Source organism: Fusarium falciforme, chromosome 4, assembly GCF_026873545.1.
Source record: "Fusarium falciforme chromosome 4, complete sequence".
In the NCBI taxonomy this organism is placed as follows: Eukaryota; Fungi; Ascomycota; class Sordariomycetes; order Hypocreales; family Nectriaceae; genus Fusarium; species Fusarium falciforme.
In genome coordinates this window covers 589,076-612,950 of record NC_070547.1, presented here as the reverse complement: position 1 = coordinate 612,950, position 23,875 = coordinate 589,076, and the positions used below count along the sequence as shown (strand labels likewise).

The window sequence follows — 23,875 nt, the reverse complement described above, 5'->3', positions numbered from 1 at the left end:
TATTTGACCAAACCACTTTGAAGTGAGCGAGAGAGCTGTGGGAAGAAGGCTGACCCCGAGCTTGGGGGAGTGGGCGCATCATGACGAAGAGTTGCGACATGGGACGAAACCTTGTTCACTGTCGGGTGAACCGGGAGGGGTGGATAAACAAACAGGTGCATCTCTTATCTGTTCAGGGCCAATTGGGGAAGAGATTTGCAGTTGGGTGACAGACTGGAGCAAAGTGAAAGGTCGCACAGCTGGCATGGGTTGAGAGACACTCTGTGTGAGACGCACAACGAGCTGCAGTAGACCATCTAGACAAGAGTCAAAGAGATGAACATTGAACGGGTAATTAAGAAAGCCAAGCTTTTGTTCATGCCATCGTCAGCGTGATGCCTCGAACCGACCTGGCGTCAGACCACCATCAGCAAAAAAGGAAAAGGAAGAGAAGCACCAACAGCGGCCAGCACCCACTTCCGGGGAGGGGCGCCACTACGAGACAGCCACTGCCAGGTTACAGCACATGGTGTGGTTGCAAAACCCCGCAAGAAGGGAACATGTCTGTTCCTCCGGGCGTTCCGCAGGCTGTGCAAATGTTGGTTGGACCTTTGATCTTGGTGGTGTATACGAGAAGTGCTGTTTTGGAAAAACAACCGCTGTCTCAAAAACCCCGTCTCTAGAGCTCTAAAAAGGCGGCATCTCCGTTGATCTTCTTGCAACAAAAAAACCCACAAGCGTTGAGCCACTCCCGCAATCTGAAGCCGGCCATGTCCAAGGTTCAAGCCATGACATCGTCGAGTTTAATTTCCCAGAACCAAGGAAGATGGGACTCTTTTCACTTTGAGTTTCTTACGGATCGTTCGCAATTGGTTCGGTATTCGAGATGGTGAAAGAATCAAGCTCCGGACCCATCGTGCTACTACGGAAGACGGAATCGAACAAAGTGGATATTAGATATCGCGCCAACGGGATGATGAAGCATTCATCGCCGATCGGAAAAGGCTTGAAAATCTCTGATAACACCACAAGACGTCATCTTTCTCCTTTTTCATCTTGCTAGAGACCTCGAGATAATGGGGTCTTGGCTCCGAGATTAAGCATTGCCCAGTCTTTCCAGGGGGGCTCAGACAAGCGTTCACCCCTGTCTTGATTTTCCCCCTGTACCTGCGTCGATGGACTCGCCCTTGCGGTGGATAGCGTCCCGTTAGCTTGCATCAGAAGGGGGGAAGGCGGCCGCGATAAGTCTCTTTTGATTGAGATTCGGGCTTGAGATTTTTTTGAGTCGCGATGTTAGGGCTTAGACTGGTGCCAACTCATCATGGGCTGCGTGACCACGTTGCAGATGTGTACCCGGAAAGGAATTGTAAGCGGACATTGAAACTATTGACTGTAGGGCCCGTAGGGTAATGCAGGTACTGGGAATTAGTTGGCAGTTTGTGTCCACTTGATTGCAGCGATATTGGACCACGGCTGCAGCTTCAGCACGCATGTATTTGACCGCATATCTGTGACCTCGGTGTTTACAGTTATGAATAGAGAGTCAATATAAAAAACACTGTATTAATATAAATAACTACGAGGACGCGCAATTGTTTCACGATCAAGATTGCTGGAATCAAGGAACACATTCCATCTTTCCCAACTGTCAGCTTGACAGGCTACCCTGTACTCCGGAAATCCTTTCGAAAAACAGATCCGTAACGAGAAGCATGGTCCAGGGGTAAAAAGACGCACGTACGTACGCGCACGAGGAATGCTGTGCTACCGACACACACAAATTTTTGTTCTCAATGATCCGGCAGATTGGGAGTCCAGCTAGCAATGTCGAGTGACAGGCCGGGGTCCATCGATGAAAATACCACATTTTTTTGAGAAGCAAAAAACTGAATATCATGTCCACGTTTTTTGGTGTATCCCTTCTAAAACCCATCCAACACCTCGCTAAAAAAAAACAAACACAAAACACAAAATCATGACTCGGTCAACCGTTTCGCCTGCTCATCCATCCTCTCCAAATGAAACTTTGTAACCGGACTCGCAACATCCTTAAAAATCTCCTCAATCTGTCCCATGAGCAACGGTCCCGGGTTACAAAGCTGATGATCCAGGGCAGGTTTCCCTCCGACGTGCCCGATGTCGTGGATCACCAGTCCTGTCATCTTGCGGTGCAGGCCGACGATGCTGTCTGGGACTTCCTCCGCCGAGGGGAGGGGCCAGAGGCCCGCCCTGGCGAGACAAAAGGTCATGGACCCGAGGATCATGGACTCGCAGCGGTGCGGGCCCATCCACTCTGCGTGCCGGCACCATCGCGGCTTTTCGTCCACCACGAGGAGGTTTTCCACCATGTCGCGGAGCACACCTAGGAGAGCTTGTATCGTCTGGAGTCGGATCGCCGAGATTCTTTCTGTAAGTTGTTAGTTGACCCAAATGCTTCACGGGATATGTTGTACGCACCAATGATATCAGGCGGCATCTTGAGCTTGTCAAACTCATCCTCGGCCGTCCTCCCCATATCCGACTCCATCAGCATCCTCAACGCCATCCTCGAGAAAGCCTCCTTGCGTCCAAACTCCCACGACACCCAGAGAGCCTTTGCCATGCTCACGCTCGAGTCTCTAACATCAATCGACGCCATCCACCCGTTGATCCACGGCTCCAGCAGCCTCGTGCAGTCATAGTAATTCGACAGCACCGTCAGATCGTACAGCTCATCCAGCGGCATCCTCCTCGGCACTCTGCCGAAATGAGAGTGCGAAATGTTTAAAAAGATCTCCATCGGTGCTGAGTCGTCTTCTGGTAGCTCCACGACCCATTCCTCGCCCTCGGCAAGTCGGGTTTTGCTCTCGGTGAAATGTCCGTACAGCATCCGCTCAAACACGGGTGACGCTCTCGAGAGCGCACGGGAGCAGGCCGAAAAGAGTTTCTTCTCCCTGCCGACCTTGAGCGTAATGTCTGCGCGGGGGTCAAACTCGATCATGGTTCAGTTGGAAAGGTAAGCGATGTGAGTAAAATAAAAAGAAATTGAGAGACCTGAAACTGAGAGAGGAATGCGTCGATTCTTTTTGAGGTTATTTACTGTTGAGTCCTGGGTTCGCATCTCGTCTCTCTAATTATAGACACATCGCCAAGAGTCACACAACGCCAAGAGTTCATGACACGAGGCGAAAGAGACGACACGGCCTGGGCGGTGCTAAAAAAACCCAGCCTTGCTTGAACAATTCGTCCATTCCAAGCGTATCAGAAATGTTACGACTCGGGCGAAGCCATTTCGACGGGCGAGCCAAGAGTTGGAATGTGCAGAGTGGAAAATAGGTGGGCTATTATTAGAAGGTAGCTTAATAAGGGGATGGTCATGGCAATGCATCTGCCTCGATATGGATGCGATTGACGATGGATCCTCCAAAGAGGTGCTCAAAACAGGCCTCCAAATACATAATAGACTGCTTACACAAATTGACCCCGGATATATTAGAAATAGCCTTACGAGGTTTTAAAAAAGAAATGCATGTAATTGACGTCTACCTTATCTAAAACCAGAATGTGGACACGAAGCCAAGACCTGAGCATTGTTCATCATCCTCACTGAGTCACATGCTCCCCTCATTCACTTCAGGCTGCATTAACAATTGTTACTGAAGCAAAATGCAAACCCAAACCCAAGTACACACGGATCCGATAATCTTGTCCATAACCTCTTCCTTCGTGAATTCTTTGTGAATTACAAGGCACTCGGTCCGTCGCTTGATCTCGTCCAAGTTCACATGAAGAGGCCTAGGGTAGATTGGCTTCATCATCAGAGCAACGAATCCTGCAATCGACGGACGCTCAAGTGTTCTTCCATCATGTACATCTCTCATCTACATTGACTTATAACATATTCACATCGACTCGATATGTCGCCGTCATTGCCCCTCCATTTAATCGCATGCCATGAAGTTTCGCAACACAGAATTCGTGATTACGCCATCAATGTTCGTAGATATCGTCTGTATAAATACTCGCGGGCACTTTGCCAGATCTCAAACTTAAGATGTCTCTCCTTCTCGGCATCGATGCTAGTCCTCGCCATCACCAACACATCAACATGACTAGACGACCCGACATAAAGGCAGGTATCATTGAGGAGCCCTCTACAGACATGGATTGCCATCTCCTGGACCAAGACGAGCTCGAACTCCTCGGCCGGAGGCGACCCCCAGCCTTCTCATCCTGGTTCATCGAGATGGGATTCATCTTCGCCGTCGTCGGATCCCTTATCATGAGTGAATACGCCATCAGTGGCTTCAACGTCGCCCTGCCGTCACTCACCAAGACCCTCAACATACCCGACTCGGCAAGGACCTGGCCTGCTGCCGTCCCCAACCTCACCACTTCGGCCTTGCTCATCCCATTTGCCCGCGTCTGTGACCGATATGGGGGTCGGCTCGTCTTTCTGGCCGGCCATCTCTGGCTGCTCATATGGTCGCTCATTTGCGGTTTCAGCCAGAACCTGACCATGCTCATCGTCTGTCGTGCCATGCAAGGAATCGGATCAGCCGCCTTTCTCCCTGCCAGCCTGGCGCTGCTTGGACAAACGTATAGACCCGGACCGAGGAAGAACATCGTCTTTAGTATATATGGTGCGTTCGGGTGTATCGGCTTCTATTTTGGTATCGTCATTGGCGCTGTGTCGTCCGAGGTCCTTGGGTGGCGATGGTTCTTCTGGATTGGCACCTTTTGTAGCCTCCTTATCACCATCATCGGCCGCCTCTCGATTCCTTCCAACCTCGGCGGCTCGAACCCGAATGTCAAGATGGACTGGCCTGGCCTCTTGACCATCGTGCCTGGCGCCTCGCTGGTTGTGTATGCCATCACTGACAGCGGCCGAGCGCCCGACGGGTGGCGAACTCCCTACATCCTCATCACCTATATCCTTGGCATACTGCTGCTCGTCGCAGCGGTATATGTTCAAGGGTGGGTCTCCAAACATCCATTGCTTCCTGCTGAGCTCTTCCGCCCCAAGTACATGAAGAGACTTGTCGCATGCCTGTTTATCGAGTATGGCGTATTTGGGTTGTATCTCTTTTATGCCAGCTTTTAGTGAGCCCCTTGCCCGATTGCCTGTCGGCTTGGCTAACTATGGATGATAGTATGGAGGAAGTCCTCAAAGCATCGCCTCTCCAAACAGCCGTGTGGTTCGCCCCATTGCCCAGCCTGGGGCTTGTGTTGGCACTGATAAGCGGATTCATATTGCATCTGGTACCTGGTCGCATCCTGATGATAATCTCAGGCTTTGGGTTTCTCGCTTCTGTCCTGCTGTTCGCTCTCATGCCTGAGACAAGTGGATCAAAGTGGCGTGCGTACTGGTCATACGTGTTCCCTGCCATGCTTTGCTCCACGATTGGTGTAGACATCGTTTTCAACGTGACCAATGTCTTCATCACCACTTCGCAACCTCGAAGACTTCAGGCCGTGGCTGGAGCCCTCTGCAACAGCTTGCTGTATCTGGGCATCGTCTTTTGGTTGGGAGTCAGCGAGCTCGCAGTAGCTGCGGCGAAGGAGGTTCAACGAATTGACAAGATGGATCGGCGACAGCAAAATCAGATCGGCTTCTGGACGGCCGCTGGTCTTGCTTCTGTGTCGCTGATCCTGGTCTTCACCATCAAGCTCGGACAGGCGACAGCTGAACTGACGGCGGACGAGAAGATCGAGTTGCAGCAGCGAGAGCCCGCTAAATGCATCGACTTTGAAGACACTTCGGCGGGAGTAGAGATTGGTTAGGGCCCATAACACAAGGAGGGTAGTTGAGATTAAATGAGTTTATGGAATTCTGACAAGGTAGAGATGATTGAATGACTGTTCATTCGTTAGTCTAGATTTGCCATAAAAGTAATGGACCATGTTGCGGCACAATGCTTACCGAGTTAAGGCACACTGGCAGTCTGCATCACTGCGGGCCCTGCTTTCCCTCCTCCCAGTCCTTGACTGCAGCTGACAAGGCCTGTTTCGCCCGGGCCTGACGTGCGAGGAACGTCACATTGAAGATGGTGTGAAGAGGTAGGTTGCTATTGGCGTGATCGTCGGCGAACTCGATGACGCAGTTCCGACCCTGCGTCTGCTTGGTGATCTTGACAGTCTCGCGGAGCATGTCTCCACCGAGCCCTCGATGTCGGTACTTGTTTTTGGTGGTCCATCCCCGGATGAGGGCTTTGCTGTTGCCATTCTTGCGGGACGTCTTGTCGAAGCGAACAATGACGGCGGCAATGATGTCTTTGCCGTAACGGGCACCAATGATGGTGTCCTCAACACCGTCCTCGTTCTTCAGCCATCCAAGCCAGTCCGTGTCCTCAGCGATGCGAATGTATGCGCTGGAAAGGTAGCGAGTTGCCACGAGGTATGTGAGAATAATGCTCGGGTAGGTGATCAGCATGGAGCTAAAGTCGTTGCCAACTTTGGCGGCATAGTGCGCAACGGCCAGAACAGCCGCAAAGACAGCCAGAGACAGAGGGTGAAAGATGATGGCCCGCGAGGCAATCTGTCGTTGCTGGGCGACACTGTCTACCACGAGCTTGAGGGCATTCTTCTTCTCGTTGGGATCAGTGAGAACCTCGAGTGACAACGGAGGGGGCTCAGTCGAGCTGACTGCAGGTGCTGACATGGCTATCGGTCGATCAAGTCCAAACTTGGTGTGAAGAAAGAAGAAGAGAAGAGTCAAGTCGGGCGCATGTCGCAAGGCAGAGCTGAAGACTGTCGGGAGAGTGGCACCGATAACCGACAACACGGCGACCGAGGGGCACAACGAGAGGATATGCTTGCTGGCAAGGTTGCAAGGGAACCAGAGAACCGGCTCGCTAACGGGAGTAAGGCGGCAACACGTCCGTCGCCTCTCGAAGCCGTGATATCCGGGTCTCGAGGTGGACGCGTTCTGTGGAGTGCTCGGTGTCCCAAACAGGCAAACTCAATCAGCAACAAGCTTAGTCGCACGAGCACCAAATGGAGCGCTCGGTCTCGGTCACTGAGATATGGTTAAAGCCAATAAAGGGGGGGTCCAACGATGCCACCGACGATGCGAGGCATGAGATGCGACAGACAGATGCGCCTGTAGAAGATTCGCTGGATCATGCCAAGGCGGGTCGGAAGCACGCTAATTCCGTGCCGTGTGCCGAGACCCTAGCTCGCGTCGCTCCTTCCCTGAACATCTCGGGAGGCCCTGCAGCCAAGGCTCTTGGCATCTGGAAGCACGTGGGGAAGGAGCGACCCGTTGATTCGTCTGGGGTGCTCGACGTGCTCGAGTGTCTCGTGCCTCATCCTAGACCGAGCATGGTAAGAGACCGAAGCCCCTTGAGGCGCGGCCAAAGGCAGAATTGGAGATTCGATTGCCCATGGAGAGAAGGGAGCCTGATGAGTGGGCAATTGAGAAGTGGGTAAGAGCGTGATGGGCAGGAGCCATCGGTTCGGACGGATCTGTTTGATGGAACACGCCGTATAATCTGCCTGGCAGCTCGGCCGTGTCTACAGCACTCGTTTCATACTTATATCCAAGCTCGTCTTCTGTTGTTTTCTTTTCTTGGCTCTTCTTCTTCGACAGGCGCAAGGTTTCACTTGACTCTTGGACAGAGCTCTTGCTCCTCAAGTATACGAATATCAAAAACACTTGCCTGTGTCTCTTTTACTTCACCAATCTTTTATTTAATAACCACCCCTTATAATATCCCTGCCAACAATGGCTGATGAGGCTCGTGCCCCCGCCGCCGTCGCCAAGACGAGCGGTGGTAACAATGCCTTCCACAACTTCCACAATGACTTTGCTCACATCGCCGACCCCAACGAGCGTCGTCGTCTTGCCCTCGCAGAGATCGACAAGGCTCCCTTTGGCTGGTACCATGTCCGAGCCTGTGTTGTTGCCGGTGTCGGCTTCTTCACTGACTCTTACGACATCTTCTGCGTCTCCATGCTCACCATCATGCTTGGCATCGTCTACTACCCCGGCAAGGGCAAGCTCTCGACCCCCAACGATAACGCCATCAAGCTGTCTACCTCTGCCGGTACCGTTATTGGCCAGCTCGGCTTTGGTATGCTGGCTGATGTTGTCGGCCGAAAGCGCATGTACGGTCTGGAGCTTATCGTGATCATCTTTGCTACCCTTGCCCAGGCCTTGACTGCTGGCTCGCCCTCCACCTCTCTGATCGGTCTTATCATCTTCTGGCGTGTCATCATGGGCATTGGTATTGGAGGTGATTATCCTCTTTCTTCAATTATTACTTCCGAGTAAGTTTTGTTCCATCTTGTCCTCAATTCCCATATTGACCCCTGACCCCTCAGGTTTGCCACTACCAAGTGGCGAGGTGCCATGATGGCTGCCGTCTTTGCCATGCAGGGTATCGGCCAGCTCGTCGCTGCTCTCGTCATGATGTTCCTCACCCTCGGCTTCAAGCATGCTCTCGAGGGCGCCCCCGATACCAAGCACTGTACTGGTGACTGCCAGGTTGCTGTTGACAAGATGTGGCGTACCCTGGTCGGTTTCGGTGCCGTTCCCGCTTGCATCGCCCTTTACTGTAAGTGATCAAGTTCCTTGGCTTCCTTCTTGGCATGCATGTCAGTGACATGGGCTAACATCCGGGGAACCCAGACCGTCTCACCATCCCTGAGACCCCCCGCTACACCTTTGACGTCGCCCGCGATGTCGAGAAGGCCGACGAGGACGTCAAGGCCTACATGACTGGCAAGCGTGAGGGTGAGACTGATGAGGTCGCCCGCGCCCAGGTCCAGCAGGGTGCCCGTGTCAACCTCCAGGTTCCCAAGGCCAGCTGGGGTGACTTCTTCCGCCACTACAGCAAGCTCAAGAACGCTTCCCTCCTTCTTGGAACCGCCGGCTCATGGTTCTGTCTTGATGTGGCCTTTTATGGTCTCAGCTTGAACAACGGCACTATCCTCAAGGTCATCGGTTACTCCTCCAAGGATGCCCACAACGTCTACGAGTTCCTGTATAACACCGCTGTCGGCAACATCATCATTGTCCTTGCTGGTGCTGTCCCTGGCTACTGGGTTTCCGTCGCTACTATTGATACCCTTGGCCGCAAGACTATCCAGCTTGGCGGCTTCTGCATTCTTACTATTCTCTTCATTGTAAGTTGTTGTTCGCCTTGGGGGTGCCACGTGACACTAACACCTTCAGGTTATGGGTTTCGCCTACAACCACATTTCCTCCAACGGCCTGCTCGCCATTTACGTGCTTGCCCAGTTCTTCTTCAACTTTGGTATGTTTGTTCACTTTAACTTTCCAACACAGTCAACTGACATGACCAGGCCCCAACACCACCACCTTCATTGTTCCCGGCGAGGTCTTCCCTACCCGCTACCGTTCCACCTCCCACGGTATCTCTGCCGCCTCTGGCAAGATAGGTTCCATCATCGGTCAGGGTGCCATCTCCATCCTCCGCACCCACGGTGCCACCGACAAGAACGAGGCTCCCTGGATGGATCACGTCCTCGAGATCTATGCCCTCTTCATGCTTCTCGGCTGCCTCACCACTCTCCTGATTCCCGAGACTGCCCGCAAGACTCTTGAGGAGCTCAGTGGCGAGGATGACTATGCCAACCCTCACGACAGTGTCATTGACAACGAGTCTCACAATGGCAAGCCCGAGAGGTCTAGCGTCTAAAAAATTCGACAAGTATCCTGTCTGTAAGGACAGTTCCGGTGCTGCATCGGAAAATTGATCAACTCATGTGTCTGCACCACAGTCAATCAGTGCAAATATCATGTATCTACCTATACCAACATAGATAATATATTGTGTCTTTGACAATGAACCTTTCTAGAATATTCCATATAATGTATTGATCGTCTGAGGTGAGAATTATGTGCTATTTAGTGTAACCCCAACCGCATATGAAGAATCATGCTACTAATGTCCGAGGCGTGTAATTTTCAGCTGAGCTGCAGCTAAGCAGTCAAATAACCAACCATAGCCGACGAGGCTGCAACTTCAGGTCATGATCGGATTTCGGTCCTGCGTAAATGCCTGATGGTCTGACATATCTCTCACCAGGCTCGGCTGCTGTTGTCATTAAATTCGTTGTTGTTTTCCGACATTGAAAGTGAGAGGGTGATTCATCTTCTCTTTCACCCCGAAGAGTGGAAAATAACGGCAATGAGCACCACGGCGCTACATGGTCAAACCCCCCTCCCACTCGCCGTTCGTGACGAAGGATGTGGATTCGAAGGCAACTCGGACTTGTACGGCCTAGGCATCAGGCTGGGCATCTATATGCAGTGGCTGTCCACCTTTGTGACTGACTTCGAGAGCTTGACACCCCTTTGGGAGACCTACTCCATCTTCATCTTTGCCATCTTCATCGCTATCCTGGTTCTCACAGCAGAGGAAAGACCGACGCACACGGCTGAAATGAGCATCCTGACGTACATAGTCTTTGGTGGCGCCTATATGATGCTGCCGGCTAACATGCGAATGCGCAAGGTAACTTCCAGCAACGGGAAAGCTCTTCTGAATCACTATGCCGCCATGAATCTTATCAGTGGCGTAGTGGCTTGCTACTTCTTCTGGTTCTGGCTCCGCGGCATGCACGGCGATAACTTTCTGGCCACTCCATGCGGCTCCTATGGGTTCCTCTTTGCCAAAGTCTCGCTCTCTGACCAACACGTCACGAACATCTTCGCCGCCACGTCAGCGATATACGCCGCTATGATGATAGCAATTGTTTCACTTCGTTTGAATGCTAGAAGACGATTGAGGGCTGATGAACCGGCTAGCCATCAGCCAGACACTACGAGGGAGGAAGAAGTCAAAGAACTCCAAAGGAAATATTTGTAAGAGTGATCTGTTTTCGACTGGTTTAAAGTGGAGTGCATTTTTAATAGGATTCTAGACAATCTTCCACTATCCTCATATCTTTGAAGATTTTCTACCTGACCTACACAGTTCTGGGTATCGAGCTCACACTGTACTGGAACGGAGTGACGGATGTGTACTCCGTGAGTATGGTGGGACAACTGATCCCCTTGATAATTGGAGCCTGCGGATTGGCGAACGCCATATATGTTTGCGTTAAGGAGAAGAAAGTGAGTTGAGATCTCCGCCGAATAGATTGACTTGCTCACGGTATAGGTCGTTCCGAAGAAAACGATGAACCGGGAACGCAGTCAGCAGCTGAGTGATGCTGAAGCTGGGGTTATTGCCTCGAGCTGATGCTCGACTTGGGTACTGCGAGATTGATCATGCGGAGAATGATTGTCACATTGTATGCGTCCTGCTTAGCCATCGCTTATTCCATCTATCCTATCCCAAACTGGTATCATTCAATCATAAAGCAAAACAATAAAACCAATCATCATAGGAAACATTTACTCCTTCTTGCCACCGCCAAACAGTCCTCCAACAACACCGCCAGCAGCCTTACCACCATCGACGACGGCACCAGCTGCGTTATTTACCGCCGCGGAACCGGGAATGTTCTCGGGTGTGTAGCCACCCTTATCGTCCTTGCCCTGTCGCTCGGCACGGTTGATGCCCTCCTTGGAGGCCATGTCTCCGACGGGTTGGAGGAGACCACCTTGGCCGACTTGACCGGTGGCGAGGTTGTTGACGCCGTCTTGGAGAGTATCGACTTGCTCGACGCCCGTCACTTTTGTCTTGTTGAGGTTTTCTAGGCCTGTCAGTTGTGATTCTTCCTCTCGAGAGTATGGAACGAACCTTTGGTGGTGTAGCTGGCCTTGTTGTCCTTTGTGAACCATTTGAGGTACATGTCCTCGATCCAAGGCATCCACTTCTCATACTGATCGTTGTACGTGTTCTTTGCCCACTCCATGTTGACGATTTCTGGTTATTTGGCTTCTTGGGAAGATTGTTAAACAAGTCTGACGAAAAAACGAGTCCAAGACGTGGATTTATACCAAGTTGCCTACATGGCAAGCTCGTTATGGTGGGTACGTCATCCGAAACGTCCAAGCGGACCCTCATAGGCTGCTCTGCGGCTGATGGTGGTCGAACTGATGCCATCTCGTTGTGGCGCGTGCAAGTGTCATCCTTGCTAAAACCGGTTCTCGTGGCGCGGCGACGTCATATTGGGGGGTCGTGGGGGGGCTTTGGTGCCGCACCAAAACGGTCGCAGAGTCGGAGAAAAGAGTGGTCTAGAATCGATCGAGTGGTAATCTTGGATTCGAGGGAATAGAGAAATCTCTGGTTGGCCTTAGGTTGGGTGGAAAAGATGTTGAGTCTGACGTGGTCTTGGACGTTGTCATTAATGCGCCAAGATTCACTCTCTGCGTCACTGGCTTTTGAGGATTATGCACGTTTTGCAACAAGAAACTGAAACTGTGCTAGTATTCTTGATTGACGTGATAAGCTGGCTGAGTACTCGCGCGCTGCCGACCACAAGATCGATCATCATGATCGACAAGATGTATCAAACGTCCTTCTCAAGCTTATTTCTTTCTACCCGATAAATCGGCCATACTGGGACCACCCCTCATCCCCCTTCAACCTCTCCATATCCACATCCCTCAACGCGATAGCCGCCGTAATCTCTCCATCCGGTCTCTTGGGCAGCAGGTACATCAAGCACTCCAACGGCTCAAATCTTGGCCGCCTGACCGACTCTGGTTTGCCCAGCCCAAAGCCAAAGTCGAGATCATAGCAGCCCACCTTGGCCCACGAACTCAGCATGATGTCGGCTGATGGGTCGGCGCCCGCTGTGAGGGAGAAGATGGACTTGTCTGGTGTGCGATGGAGTTTTGTCGCAAAGGCTTGGGTGCGGAACTTGAGACGGTGTCGTCCTAGCTCGGAGCGGAAGTTTGATGCTACGGCGCCGAGGGGACCGTCTGCGATTTGCTGTAGTGTGCCACTGTGGTAGGTCATGTTTTGGAGAAGGCCTGGGTATCTCTTGGGAGCTCCAACCTGAGTGCGCACGTCGACAGCTCGAGAAAACTTGGTCTCGGCTGAGGGATCTAGACGGGCGAGACGTGCGCGGGAAACAGCCTGCCAGATGAATGCAGTGAGTGCATCGTCGGTTGAGACAAAGGGCGTAGATGCGTCCAGTGTGCTTGTTGCTATGTCCTTGAGCTCGTGAAGTGATTGGTTGTTGAAGGAGAAGAATGCCCAGCTGGCAGGCGCTGGCTCTGGAGGTGCTGGTGGGGGTGTCGAAGGAGTCTTGATGATTTGGTTTTCAAGATGCGAGTCAAGCTCGGCTTCCTCGATGTCTTCTAGGAAGGGGATGATTGTCTTTCTCTCTAGATTCATCGTCGAAACCTCATCTTCTGTGAAGGGTTCATTGCGGCAGGCCTTTGACAGCAGGCGGATGAGCTCTCCCTGTCCAGTCATATCCATGGCTCCGTGCTGGCCGTTGACGGTCAAGATCAAACCACCTTCAATAAAGTTGAGCTGAAAGATCAGAACTGGTTCAGGGTTATCAGGCGAATAGTCAGGCCCTATAGGTAGCGTTTTTCTAGGTGCAATGACATTCTCGTCAAACATGCTCATGGGAAACTCGGCCTTTCTGAGGCCCTCCATCGTGGGCGCAGAGGGGTCATTACGAAGGTCCTTGACCACGACAGGTGGTGTCTTGTCAAGGGGGACGATTTTGAAGGTGCCGGTATTTCCTTCGCTTTCATCGAAGCATTTGACTTGTCCAGCGACCCAAGGGAAACTTGTCGAGAGCCGCTCAAGACCCTTGTTGAAGGTGTCGACGATGGTGGGGTGAGCGGCGGGGTCGGGAATGGAGAAGCACAGGCTGATTTGTGTGTAGATCTTCAGCGCGGGAAGCTGACCGAGGATGTCGAGTTCGAGGGCTAGACTGCTAGTGTCTGGGGTATCCATTGTGAAGGTGAGATTTGACGATGAGTTGTTTGCTTAAGGTTGAGGTTGTTCAGAGCCTGGCATTTGTACATCTTGAGGGTTCATGCGCTAGGACGTTTTCGGCCTATGAGGATGAGTCGAAATGTATCGTTGGCGCTTCGGGAATGCAATGCGAGGAGACATGAACCAACACATTTGAGCTCGCCTCTTTCACGCCACGCCATTATCTTTATATCTCTAGGATCACATGTTTGACTTTGATATTCTTAATGTGACTCTATTATGTAGAGTTTTATGACAATCGCTTTGTTTAGAAGGAATTATCAAGATTGAGCTCTGGGTTGTTTTGTAGCTCCGCGTTGGACTCTGAATCTGGGGAGCTACGAATATTTGTCAATCGCAAGAAGCCTTGCAGTTTAGGGGCGGCTCTGGGACTCGCATATATCTGACCTGGAATTTTGGAATTCTTTCGGAGTGGTTTTTGTTCATGTTTTGCTGCTGTCCATCTTGTTGCCCAGGTAGGTCAACTAGAGCTCCTCATATCAAAAAATCTCCGAATAGCGTGCCCTTGTAGAAACTCATGGACATGGAATTGGGATAGAGATGAATGGCAATATTTTTTTCTTGAGTCTCCCTATTTGTAGAACTTGTCACTTTTACTATGAACCTGTGTGCTGCGCAACGTATACTATTCCTCTTTTTGAGTGACCCCCATACCCTACAGCAATGCCCGATGCACCACGTTGACATTTCCCGTCACGATGGTCTTGACGTGGAGATAATCCTCAATACCGTACTTGCTTCCTTCTCGGCCCATGCCAGAGTGCTTCACTCCTCCGAATCTAGAAAGGAATCTCGCATTAGAACAGTAGTTTTGTCAGGTCAGAGGAAGCAAACTTACGGAGCAGCGGCGTCAGACATGATGCCAGTGTTGACTGCAACCATGCCAAAGTGGAGGAGCTCTGTGACGCGAGCGACACGGTTGACGTCTTGTGTAAAGATGTAGGATGCTAGACCGACGTCGCACTTGTTGGCAATATCGACCACTTCGTCCTCGTTGTCGAAGCTGAAGATGGGGGCCAGAGGACCGAAGATTTCATCTCGCACCAGTCGCATATCGGTTGAAACGTTGGTGAGGATCGTGGGCTCGAAAAAGTTGGGTCCTATTTGCGAGTGAAAGGTTAGCTCAGAAAAGGATAATGTATGAGACGAGAACTTGACTTGCCTAGATCAGTCCGTCTCTTTCCTCCAACCTCAACCTTGGCACCAGCCTTGACGGCCTCTTTAACAAGGCCATCTACACGCTCAGCAGCCGCTGCTGTAACCAGGGGACCGTGTGTTGTCTTGCTGTCAAAACCGTGCCCAACCTGGAACTTGGACACAACCGCCTTGAGCTTCTCGACAAATTGATTGTAAATGCCCTTTTGGACAAAGATTCGGTTGGAGCAGACACAAGTTTGGCCTGAACACTTGAACTTGCTGGCGACGGCTCCAGCAACGGCCAGATCGAGATCAGCGTCATCAAAGACGATGAACGGGGCATTTCCACCCAGTTCGAGACTGAGCTTCTTGAGGGTGTCGCTTGATTGGTTCATGAGGATCTTGCCCACGCGCGTTGAGCCTGTGAATGAGATTTTGCGGACGACGTCGGAGGCGCATAGGGTCTGGCCGATTTCTGGCGTGTTATCCAAGGCGGCTATGCTGTTGATGACGCCCTTGGGGACTCCGGCTCTTTCGCCGAGGACGAGGAGGGCATTTGCTGTGAATGGGGTCTCGCCGGCGGTCTTGACTACAGCGGTGCAGCCGGCTGCAAGAGCGGGGCCGAGCTTTCGGGTGATCATGGCAGCGGGGAAATTCCATCTGAGGAGCTGTTAGTCTGGAGAGAAATGATGGTGTTGTCGTTGAACATACGGTGTGATGAGGCCAACGACTCCGACAGGCTCTTTGAGGACTGAAACACGGAAACCAGGCGCGCTGTGAGGAATGACGTCGCCATAGACGCGAGGAGCCTCCTCAGCAAACCACTCGAGGAAGCTCGCAGCAAAAAGTACCTCACCGGCAGCGTCTGGCCCAGCCTTGCCGTTCTCCCAGGTAATGAGAGTCGCCAGGTCCTCCTTGTTCTCAATCACTAGCTCGTACCACCGTCGCAGGATTCTGGAGCGGTTGCGACCTGTGCGGGAGCGCCATTCTGGGAGAGCGGCGGCGGCAATTTTGATGGCTTGCTCGGCATCTTGAGCTACGGATTCGGGGCATGAGCCGATGAGGGCGCCGCTGGCTGGATCTGTAGACGAAATGATGAGTAGACGTGATGATTGTTGCTGAGTGTGAACATACCGTGGACGTCGAATCTCTTCCCAGAGACCGACTCAATCCATTGACCGTCGACATAGTTCTTGCCCACAAAGAGCGAAGGATCCTTGAGCTTAGGGACAGAGTATGACATTGTGAATAGTATCGAAAGTATTGAATCGTTTAGACAAGGTCAATTACTTTTTTTGGTCCAGCTCTCGATGGCCCGTTATTTCATTATGAAGCCCGTCTACCGGCTCCGAGGACCGGTTCCGAGGAGCGTCCGATTAGGCAATTCACAGCGTCGGCGAACGGCACCGATGGACTCGGCTCCCGGGGGCCCAATTGAAGACGGCAAAACGCGGGGAATGACTCTTGGAAAATGCAGGTTAGCTGCTCGCTTACTCAATTGAGGCTTGGAGGATTTGAAATCGCGTCCCATGTGATGAGTTGGGAGTGGGGATGAGCACGGTTTCTCGAGGAAGGACGCTGCGAACGAGAGCATCCCCCACTTTGTTTGCGCTTCACTCGTGGAGGCGTGCATGAGATCGTCGATGAGGGGTCAACATGTGCCGAAGACAAGGGAAAGAAACCTATGGCTCGTGCTGATATGCAAAGAGGCAACAATCTCTCCCGATGCGTGAACTGCAACCCCTGGTGAGGCGGGCCGGTGACGGCGGTGGAGACTGGTTATCTTCAATGGCAGTTTTCAGCGAGCCATTGAGAAGGCTTCGATTCCAATTGTAGGATCTTGCGATTGCGATTACGGCGCAGGGAGCCATTGGCCAGTCATATACAAACATTAAGACCTCGAATCTCGAAAAGTAAACCAGATTGTTTGTCTTCATTGCATTTTGTTCAATTGTCCCTTACTCTAATCAATTGCATTTACAAACACCACCAGAATGAGCAAGACTGTCGAGACGGTTGATCTCTCCAACACGACCGGCCTCTACTACGCGCCGGCCACCATCTCGACTGGAAAAGTCATCCACATTGCTGGACAGCCCGGCAACACCAATGATGGCCATGTCCCCGCCGACTACGAGTCTCAGATTCATCTTGCGCTGCTGAACCTGCGCAAGCTCATCATCGCTGCTGGCGCGAGCATCAAGGACATTGCCAAGCTTAATGTTTTCATTGTCGACTATGATGCTTCGAACCGTTTGCATGCTCGTCATATTCAGCGCTTCTTTGGAAGTCATAGACCGGCTATGACGCTTGTTCCTGTTCCTAAGCTGGCGGTTCCTTCGTGGTTGATTGAGATTGACGCTATCGTTGCTCTGCCTGAGCCGCTGCCAGCTCCAGCTCTCCCTGCTGCTACGGAGAGCTACGATGTGGTCATTATCGGCGCGGGCCTCGCAGGTCTCTCTGCTGCTCACGAAGTCCTCAGCGCTGGTCTCTCATGCGTCGTTCTTGAGGCTCGTGACCGCGTGGGTGGCAAGACTTGGAGTGTGCCCACTGCCGATGGTAAGGGCGTTGTTGATCTTGGTGCTGCTTGGATCAACGATACCAACCAGAGCAGGGTCTATGCCCTGGCGAAGCGATATGGCGCCGAGGTGATTGAGCAAAACACCACGGGCAATGCCGTCTTGGAGGACTTTGATGGAAAGTGCACGCCTTTCAAATATGGAGATCTTCCTAACGTAAGTGCTACTTGACGATACCTTGACGTTGGCTCGGCTAACACATCTTGAATAGTACGACGAAGAGACCAAGAAGAACGTTGCCAAGATCCGAGACATGTGCGAAGCCGACTGTCAAGCCCTCGACACATGGCGACCTAAGGATACATCCATCGACTCGTTGACCTTTGAGGCATACCTTCGCTCTCGGGGTGCCAGCAAGAAGGCATTGGCTACGGCCATGGTGTGGACTCGTGCTATGCTTGGACTTGAGCCTCGAGATATCTCGGCGCTGTACTTTCTCAACTACTGCAAGTCTGGCGGCGGTTTGCTAAACATGCGATCTGACCGTAAGCATGGTGGTCAGTATCTGCGAATCCGACAGGGTACTCAGGTCTTTGCCAAGGGTCTTGCTTCATCCCTTCCTGAAAAGGTCGTTCGTCTTGAGAGTCCTGTTCAGGCCGTCGTTCAGGAGGGTGGGCATTCTATCAAGGTGCAGGCTGGTGGAACTGTCTACTCTGCCCGTAAGGTCATTACGACTGTCCCGGGACCTGTCCTCAAGAACATCTCGTTCTTCCCCAAGCTTCCACCCGTGAAGCAGGTCTGGGCCGACTCTCTCACCTATGGATACTACACCAAGGCCATGATGGAGTTCAAGACTCCCTTCTGGGTTGAGCGCGGCTACTGCGGTCTTGTCAACTCTTTCATCGGTCCTGCTAGCGTTATCCGCGACAGCTGCAGCCCCGAGGACAAGAAGTATGTTCTCACATGCTTCATGTCCGGCGAGCCCGGTCGCGCATGGGCAGCCCTCTCCACCCCTGAGAGAGAAAAGGCCATCCTCAAGCAACTCGAGAAGCTCTTTGTAGTCTCTGACCTCGAGAGCCAATTCATTCAAATGTCCACCTACGAATGGGTGCACGACGAATTCGCCGGCTGGGGCTGCCCCTGCACCTCCCTTCCCCCCGGTGTCCTCGACAGCCTCGGCGGCGATGGTCTCCGAGAGCGCTGCGGAAACTTGCACTTTGCTGGAACGGAGACGGCTGGAGAGTGGAAGGGATACATGGAGGGCGCTATTCGTAGCGGGGAGAGGGCTGCTGGGGAGGTTGTCAAGGATTTGAAGACTGGTGTTGTTGCTAGGCTGTGATTTGTTTGCGAAAAGACATGTTCTGCTGTTTCTTAGATAAAAAATGATGCTTTTCTATTTTGTTGACATCAATAATGTCTCCATTACTTTTTGTTCTATCTGTTGTTACACCTTTCTGTTCATTCCGATTTATTTGGAAGTGCCATGTGTGAATAGCTTCATCTGGCACTCTTGCTGACGACGTCGAAATCTTTGACATCAATCCCCAAAATAGACGACTTTGTTGAGCTCACAGAGTGACGTCACAGATGCGTGGAGATCGTCTTGGAAGCATTCCTTTTCACCAGAAGGTGTACGCGACAGATCTCAGACGCACGGCTCCAACGCTTGCCACTTTCAGGATAAAACCTTCTAAATCCAGATCTAGAAGCTATAATCTCAGTCGCGATAAAGTTGCTTATCTAGCGCGATTGCTAATCACGAACCCTCCATCATGCATTGGTCCACTCTCGCTCCCAACTCCCTCTTCTGGAACTTGAGATCTCGCTAACTCTTGACCGAGCAGATGCGGGGTTATCGGCCCCCATCCCGAGTTACTCAAGAGCTGAGTGAGATTCTTTAGGAGAGCATCTGGGAGCGAGGAATGTGTTGGTCTAAGAGATGGCGTCCTGCAGGTTCTAGTCTCCAACAGCCGAGCTTCAAGTACCCTTGTTTCTTCCCCGCATCTTGGGCAGCTCATGGCAAGCTTTCTTCGAAGCTATATTGGGAGCTTCGCTCGTCTGTGCACAGTCAGAAGCCAGTCTCTTTCATCTCAGCATCTGCACTTTTCAACAAGACTATACCATCAATCTTCCAACATGGCAAAGAGCAGGGTTCTGGTCGTCGGCACTGGTGGCATTGGCACCATGTCTGCCTATGCCCTTGAGAACGGCGGCTTGGCTGAAGTCACTGCCGTCATGCGATCCAACTACGATGCTGCTGTCAGAGATGGTATTGACATCGATTCGGTGCAGTACGGTCAGATCAAGGCCTGGAGGCCGACAGCTAGTACGTGGACATACATGCAATACGGGAGTTTCTTGCTAACTTGTCCAAGTCACCAAGACTGTTCCCGACGTTTCCAAGGGCGACGTCGCACCCTTCGACTTTATCCTCGTCACAACCAAGAACATCCCCGACGTCCCTCCCACGGTGGCCGACATCATCGCCCCAGCCGTAACCCCCGGCAAGACAGCCATCGTCCTCTCCCAAAACGGCATCAACATCGAGAAGCCCCTCATCCCTCGATTCCCCACCAACCCTCTCATCAGCAGCGTTGCCTACACAGGCGCGACCGAGACGGCGCTCGCAAAGATCTACAACGATGACCCGGACACTCAAAAGATTGGCGCCTTTGTTAACCCTCAGGTTCCTGCTGCTGTGGCAGCCGAGGCTGCGCAGTGTTACGTTAGGATCTATAACCCGGAGGGAAAGCTCAATGTCATTTATGAGCCTGATGTTGGCAAGGCGCGATGGAGGAAGATTGCCTACAACGGGTCTATGAACCCTATTGCCTCTATCTTGCGAATGGATACCCCTCGTATGCGAATGAGCAGACACATTATCGATGACCTGATCCTCCCCATCATTCTCGAGATCCGCGCCGTCGCTGAAGCCAGCGGCGTCACTCTGCAGCCTGATCTCATCGACGCAGTCATGCACCAGGATCCAAACGACACGGCGTTCAAGCCCAGCATGTGCCAGGATTACGAGAAGGGAAACTTGATGGAGATTAAGAACCTTATCGGCGAGCCTTTGCGTGAGGGTGAGAAGCTGGGTGTCCCGATGCCCACGCTTCGCGTTGTGTATGGTATCATGAAGGGGCTGCAGCTGAAGGTGAAAGAAGAGAAGGGCTTGTGGACGGCCAAGTTTGAGCCTGGTAACCCTTATGAGTAGATAGAATAGCAATATGTTAGTAAAGAAAAGATTCTTGTTTCCATCAATCTTGGGGTTGCTGCAGTGGATTGCTGGAACTATTGGAAAGAATTTTGCCTATGTTTATGTAGGGAATTATCGTGAAATTTGGTTATATGTTCTTGGGACATCAAGAGCTGCTCAACCATCATCGGTCTTTGACAATAACCTTAGCATGAACTGAATTTGTACTGTTGGGTCATTGGGCGGATGTGACTTTTGATCAACTGTTTGTGATACTGCTTGTCATAAATTCTCTGTCAATGAAGAGCAGAAAGTGATAATGGTGCGCAACACATGAAGCCACGATGCATTTTTACGTTGATCGTGCATGATGAAATATATGACATATCTATTCTTTTGTTCACAATCTGCTCTATAAAATCCTACTCAAACATCTAAATGATACATCTTACAGCTTGGAAAGCCTTCCATCGGGCTGCAGGAGAGAAATGTAGTCCTTTGTAATCTCGTTGACATTCTTGCAGCTGGCACAACGCTGTTAGCAAGAACAGCATCGCAAGGGCCTGGAGAACTTACCCAGCGAGCGCCATGCACGTCTTGAACTCGTCGTAGAGAAGGTTGAGAGCAAGTTCGACACCTTTTTCTCCGTTGTACTACGATTGTCAGCACTGATTATCGAGACATGAGAGGCAACTTACGGCCAGGCCCCAAATAGCAGGTCGTCCAGCAAGACAAAAGTCGGCCCCCAATGCTAGAGCTTTGAAGATGTCGGTACCGCGACGAATACCTCCGTCAACGGCGATGGGAATATGGCCCTTGGCAATCGGAACAACCTCTCGAAGAACATCAAGGGATGCAGGCACACTGTCAAGCTGGCGGCCGCCGTGGTTGGAAACAACGATACCATCGAGGCCATGCTTAATAGCTAGCTCGGCGTCATCGGCGGTGTAAACTGGTGAGAGACTAGGTTATTACCGCTGTCAATGGGTCTGAGTAGGAAAAGACTTACTGCCCTTGCCCCAGATCTGCATCTTGGTGTGCTTGCGGAAAAATGGCATCAGCTGAGGCCACTCGAGAGCGCAGTCTAACACGTTAGCCAAAGCCACGTTGAAATCTTAAAGACTCACCATATGCCATCGACTCGTCGCCGTCCTCGAGATTGGTGACATCGACACCAGGGAAGAGGTTGGGATACTCCATGCCCTGAGGAAGGCTGAATTTGTTGCGGAACTCGTTTAATCGTCGGCCGAGGTAGGGAGCATCGAGAGTAACCAGCAGTGCCTTGAATCCAGCCTCTGAATAGTTGTCAACATGGTTTTACTAGACGTATTGAAACCTTGAGATACTCACTCTCAGCTCGCTTAATCATCTTGATCATAGCATCCTTATTCTTAAGCAGACTCATCTGCATCACATACGGATTGCCCTTTCCATGGGAAATCACCTTTTCAAGCTCAATGGTGGAGTAGTTGCTCAGACCCATGGGTACACCCACTGTTGCTGTAGCTTTGGCGGTTCCCTCTTCACCGTCGGGATGCGCCAGCTGCTGCATGGCAGTCGGTGAGAAGCCAAACGGGAACTTGACCTTTGTGCCAAAGATTGTGGTGCTGGTGTCGATGACGGAGATGTCCCGGAGGACGCGGGGGCGGATTCTGTAGCGGTCATATGCGGATTCGTTTTCGTGGAGTCTATATCGATGTGAGGAGTTGTACTTGCGTTGAAGGGTAAGAACCTACGTGATGAGATCCATGGCACCCTCATTGTAATATTCTGCAACCTGTGAGCACCCAATTGAATGTCACTCGTGGGAGTCGTACCTCTCGTTGACTTGACCAGCTTTTCTGAACCAAGCCTCTGCAGGTCCTTGAGGGAATGGACCTGCTCATCGTAACTTCTACCACGGTTCGCCATTGCTGATACTGAATGAGGTCTTGGGTTGAACAAAGTTTTCTTGCAAACAAGAGCTAAGACGAGAGTTGAGACTAGCAAGCACAGGAGAAATTATAAGGGACCATAAAGGTAACTGGTGTCGGTGAACCCAAAGAACAAGCGAGGCAGCTTCCCCAATGGCAGCTTTTCAATCCAGCCGTTTCTACTCGTCCCCCCAAAGAGGTGTCGCCTGCATATCGGCCAACGAAGCTATCAAACTCCCGGTCTAGCTCTTATCGTTCCTTTCGCTGTAACCTGCCTTTGTTCTCAAGTGGGTTTCCCCTCGTCAGGTCTAGCGTTATCGGGTACAGTCGTTGAAGGTCACGGCGAGGGTCCCCACGAGATAAGCAACGGTTGCCCCCCCGCATTCTCTTCCCCGCAATGCCGGTTTGAACTGCCCGTGGGAAGCACCTCGTGACGGGAAGTTGAGTTCATCCGATGCATGGGCAAAGACCGGGAGAGGAGCCGAGATTGCCTGTAGCGAGGGGAGGGTTAGTGCGAAATTCGCTCATGCAAAGGTTGACAAGTGACGGATCGCCATCGGCTTGATCTTTGAAGAGTTGAGGTGACGTGTACGGCCATCAAAGGAATTCTAAGCAGCAAGCATCGGGACGTTTAATATTCTGACGCCGGGAGATTTGAGAAGCCCAAGACATATCCATATGCTACAAGCCTGAAATTTGTCTGTGAAGCTTCATTCTGCGTGTCTATTCCTCATGTGGGTAAACTACTATCCGGCCTTTTCTCTGACCTAACGTGATCTTGTTGCTGGGGCCATTCACAGCCCGTGACAGTAGGACACTGCTGGCATGCATTGAATCATAGAATGAATCACCTCAAAGCTTGTGTTTGACTGCGAACAGTTGTTGTGCCTGCATGTTGGGGCGTTGGTCGTCAAAGAAAATGGCCCAACCAGCCAACCAGCTAGCCATTTTAGAGTAGCACGTAAGCGATGACTTGTCTTTCAGACTACCGTCAACAGTTGAAAGATTTCGAAAGATGTTTTGGGAGGTTCATGGAAGATGTCTTTGTCCCAATACGCCTAAACTATCTAAGGAATGGATGCTATCTTTTTAATAATCTGCAAGGCAGTGTGAATTGGAGCTTGAGAGGGAATGTAGATACCAGCGAAAAGGAAAAGCCTACAAGGCCAATGAATATGAGTCCAAGCCTCCTTTGGCGCCTGTTGTGAAAGGGGCGATATGCCTTTAGTCGCAAAGGTAAAACATAAACCTGCTAACCTGGTGTACATGCTG

At 51.6% G+C, this 23,875-nt stretch overlaps 10 protein-coding genes across 10 annotated transcripts; 4 read left to right on the top strand and 6 right to left on the bottom strand.

Moving 5' to 3' along the window:
- Positions 1-1,952: 1,952 nt before the first annotated feature.
- NCS54_00495600 (BTB domain-containing protein) lies at positions 1,953-2,959 on the bottom strand (the record flags this gene model as incomplete). The annotated part of the gene is made up of 2 exons (XM_053150475.1): positions 1,953-2,386; positions 2,437-2,959. The coding sequence occupies 2 exons, from the start codon at positions 2,957-2,959 to the stop codon at positions 1,953-1,955; spliced, it is 957 nt and encodes a 318-aa protein (XP_053006450.1).
- A 1,107-nt stretch (positions 2,960-4,066) lies between these two features.
- Positions 4,067-5,742, top strand: NCS54_00495500 (MFS domain-containing protein; the record flags this gene model as incomplete). The annotated part of the gene is made up of 2 exons (XM_053150474.1): positions 4,067-5,061; positions 5,112-5,742. The coding sequence occupies 2 exons, from the start codon at positions 4,067-4,069 to the stop codon at positions 5,740-5,742; spliced, it is 1,626 nt and encodes a 541-aa protein (XP_053006449.1).
- Positions 5,743-5,908: 166 nt separating this feature from the next.
- On the bottom strand, positions 5,909-6,619 carry NCS54_00495400 (N-acetyltransferase domain-containing protein; the record flags this gene model as incomplete). The annotated part of the gene is made up of 1 exon (XM_053150473.1): positions 5,909-6,619. The coding sequence occupies one exon, from the start codon at positions 6,617-6,619 to the stop codon at positions 5,909-5,911; it is 711 nt and encodes a 236-aa protein (XP_053006448.1).
- Positions 6,620-7,684: 1,065 nt separating this feature from the next.
- NCS54_00495300 (Repressible high-affinity phosphate permease) lies at positions 7,685-9,623 on the top strand (the record flags this gene model as incomplete). Its single annotated transcript, XM_053150472.1, has 5 exons — positions 7,685-8,229; positions 8,284-8,516; positions 8,591-9,087; positions 9,137-9,218; positions 9,268-9,623. The coding sequence occupies 5 exons, from the start codon at positions 7,685-7,687 to the stop codon at positions 9,621-9,623; spliced, it is 1,713 nt and encodes a 570-aa protein (XP_053006447.1).
- Positions 9,624-11,326: 1,703 nt separating this feature from the next.
- Positions 11,327-11,790, bottom strand: NCS54_00495200 (Hypothetical protein; the record flags this gene model as incomplete). Its single annotated transcript, XM_053150471.1, has 2 exons — positions 11,327-11,628; positions 11,676-11,790. The coding sequence occupies 2 exons, from the start codon at positions 11,788-11,790 to the stop codon at positions 11,327-11,329; spliced, it is 417 nt and encodes a 138-aa protein (XP_053006446.1).
- A 626-nt stretch (positions 11,791-12,416) lies between these two features.
- NCS54_00495100 (Trichothecene 3-O-acetyltransferase) lies at positions 12,417-13,796 on the bottom strand (the record flags this gene model as incomplete). Its single annotated transcript, XM_053150470.1, has 1 exon — positions 12,417-13,796. The coding sequence occupies one exon, from the start codon at positions 13,794-13,796 to the stop codon at positions 12,417-12,419; it is 1,380 nt and encodes a 459-aa protein (XP_053006445.1).
- Positions 13,797-14,493: 697 nt separating this feature from the next.
- Positions 14,494-16,224, bottom strand: NCS54_00495000 (Succinate-semialdehyde dehydrogenase; the record flags this gene model as incomplete). Its single annotated transcript, XM_053150469.1, has 5 exons — positions 16,110-16,224; positions 15,687-16,056; positions 14,992-15,635; positions 14,677-14,938; positions 14,494-14,617 (listed from the first exon to the last, which is right to left on the bottom strand). Exons 1-5 carry the CDS (start codon positions 16,216-16,218, stop codon positions 14,494-14,496), a joined length of 1,509 nt encoding a protein of 502 aa, XP_053006444.1. The 5' UTR covers positions 16,219-16,224.
- A 745-nt stretch (positions 16,225-16,969) lies between these two features.
- NCS54_00494900 (Amine oxidase) lies at positions 16,970-18,833 on the top strand (the record flags this gene model as incomplete). Its single annotated transcript, XM_053150468.1, has 2 exons — positions 16,970-17,710; positions 17,766-18,833. The coding sequence occupies 2 exons, from the start codon at positions 16,970-16,972 to the stop codon at positions 18,831-18,833; spliced, it is 1,809 nt and encodes a 602-aa protein (XP_053006443.1).
- Positions 18,834-19,630: 797 nt separating this feature from the next.
- On the top strand, positions 19,631-20,708 carry NCS54_00494800 (Hypothetical protein; the record flags this gene model as incomplete). Its single annotated transcript, XM_053150467.1, has 2 exons — positions 19,631-19,820; positions 19,870-20,708. The coding sequence occupies 2 exons, from the start codon at positions 19,631-19,633 to the stop codon at positions 20,706-20,708; spliced, it is 1,029 nt and encodes a 342-aa protein (XP_053006442.1).
- Positions 20,709-21,138: 430 nt separating this feature from the next.
- On the bottom strand, positions 21,139-22,601 carry NCS54_00494700 (FMN hydroxy acid dehydrogenase domain-containing protein; the record flags this gene model as incomplete). Its single annotated transcript, XM_053150466.1, has 8 exons — positions 21,139-21,214; positions 21,267-21,343; positions 21,389-21,642; positions 21,700-21,774; positions 21,818-21,985; positions 22,041-22,378; positions 22,427-22,460; positions 22,508-22,601. 8 exons carry the CDS (start codon positions 22,599-22,601, stop codon positions 21,139-21,141), a joined length of 1,116 nt encoding a protein of 371 aa, XP_053006441.1.
- Between the last annotated feature and the right edge of the window lie 1,274 nt (positions 22,602-23,875).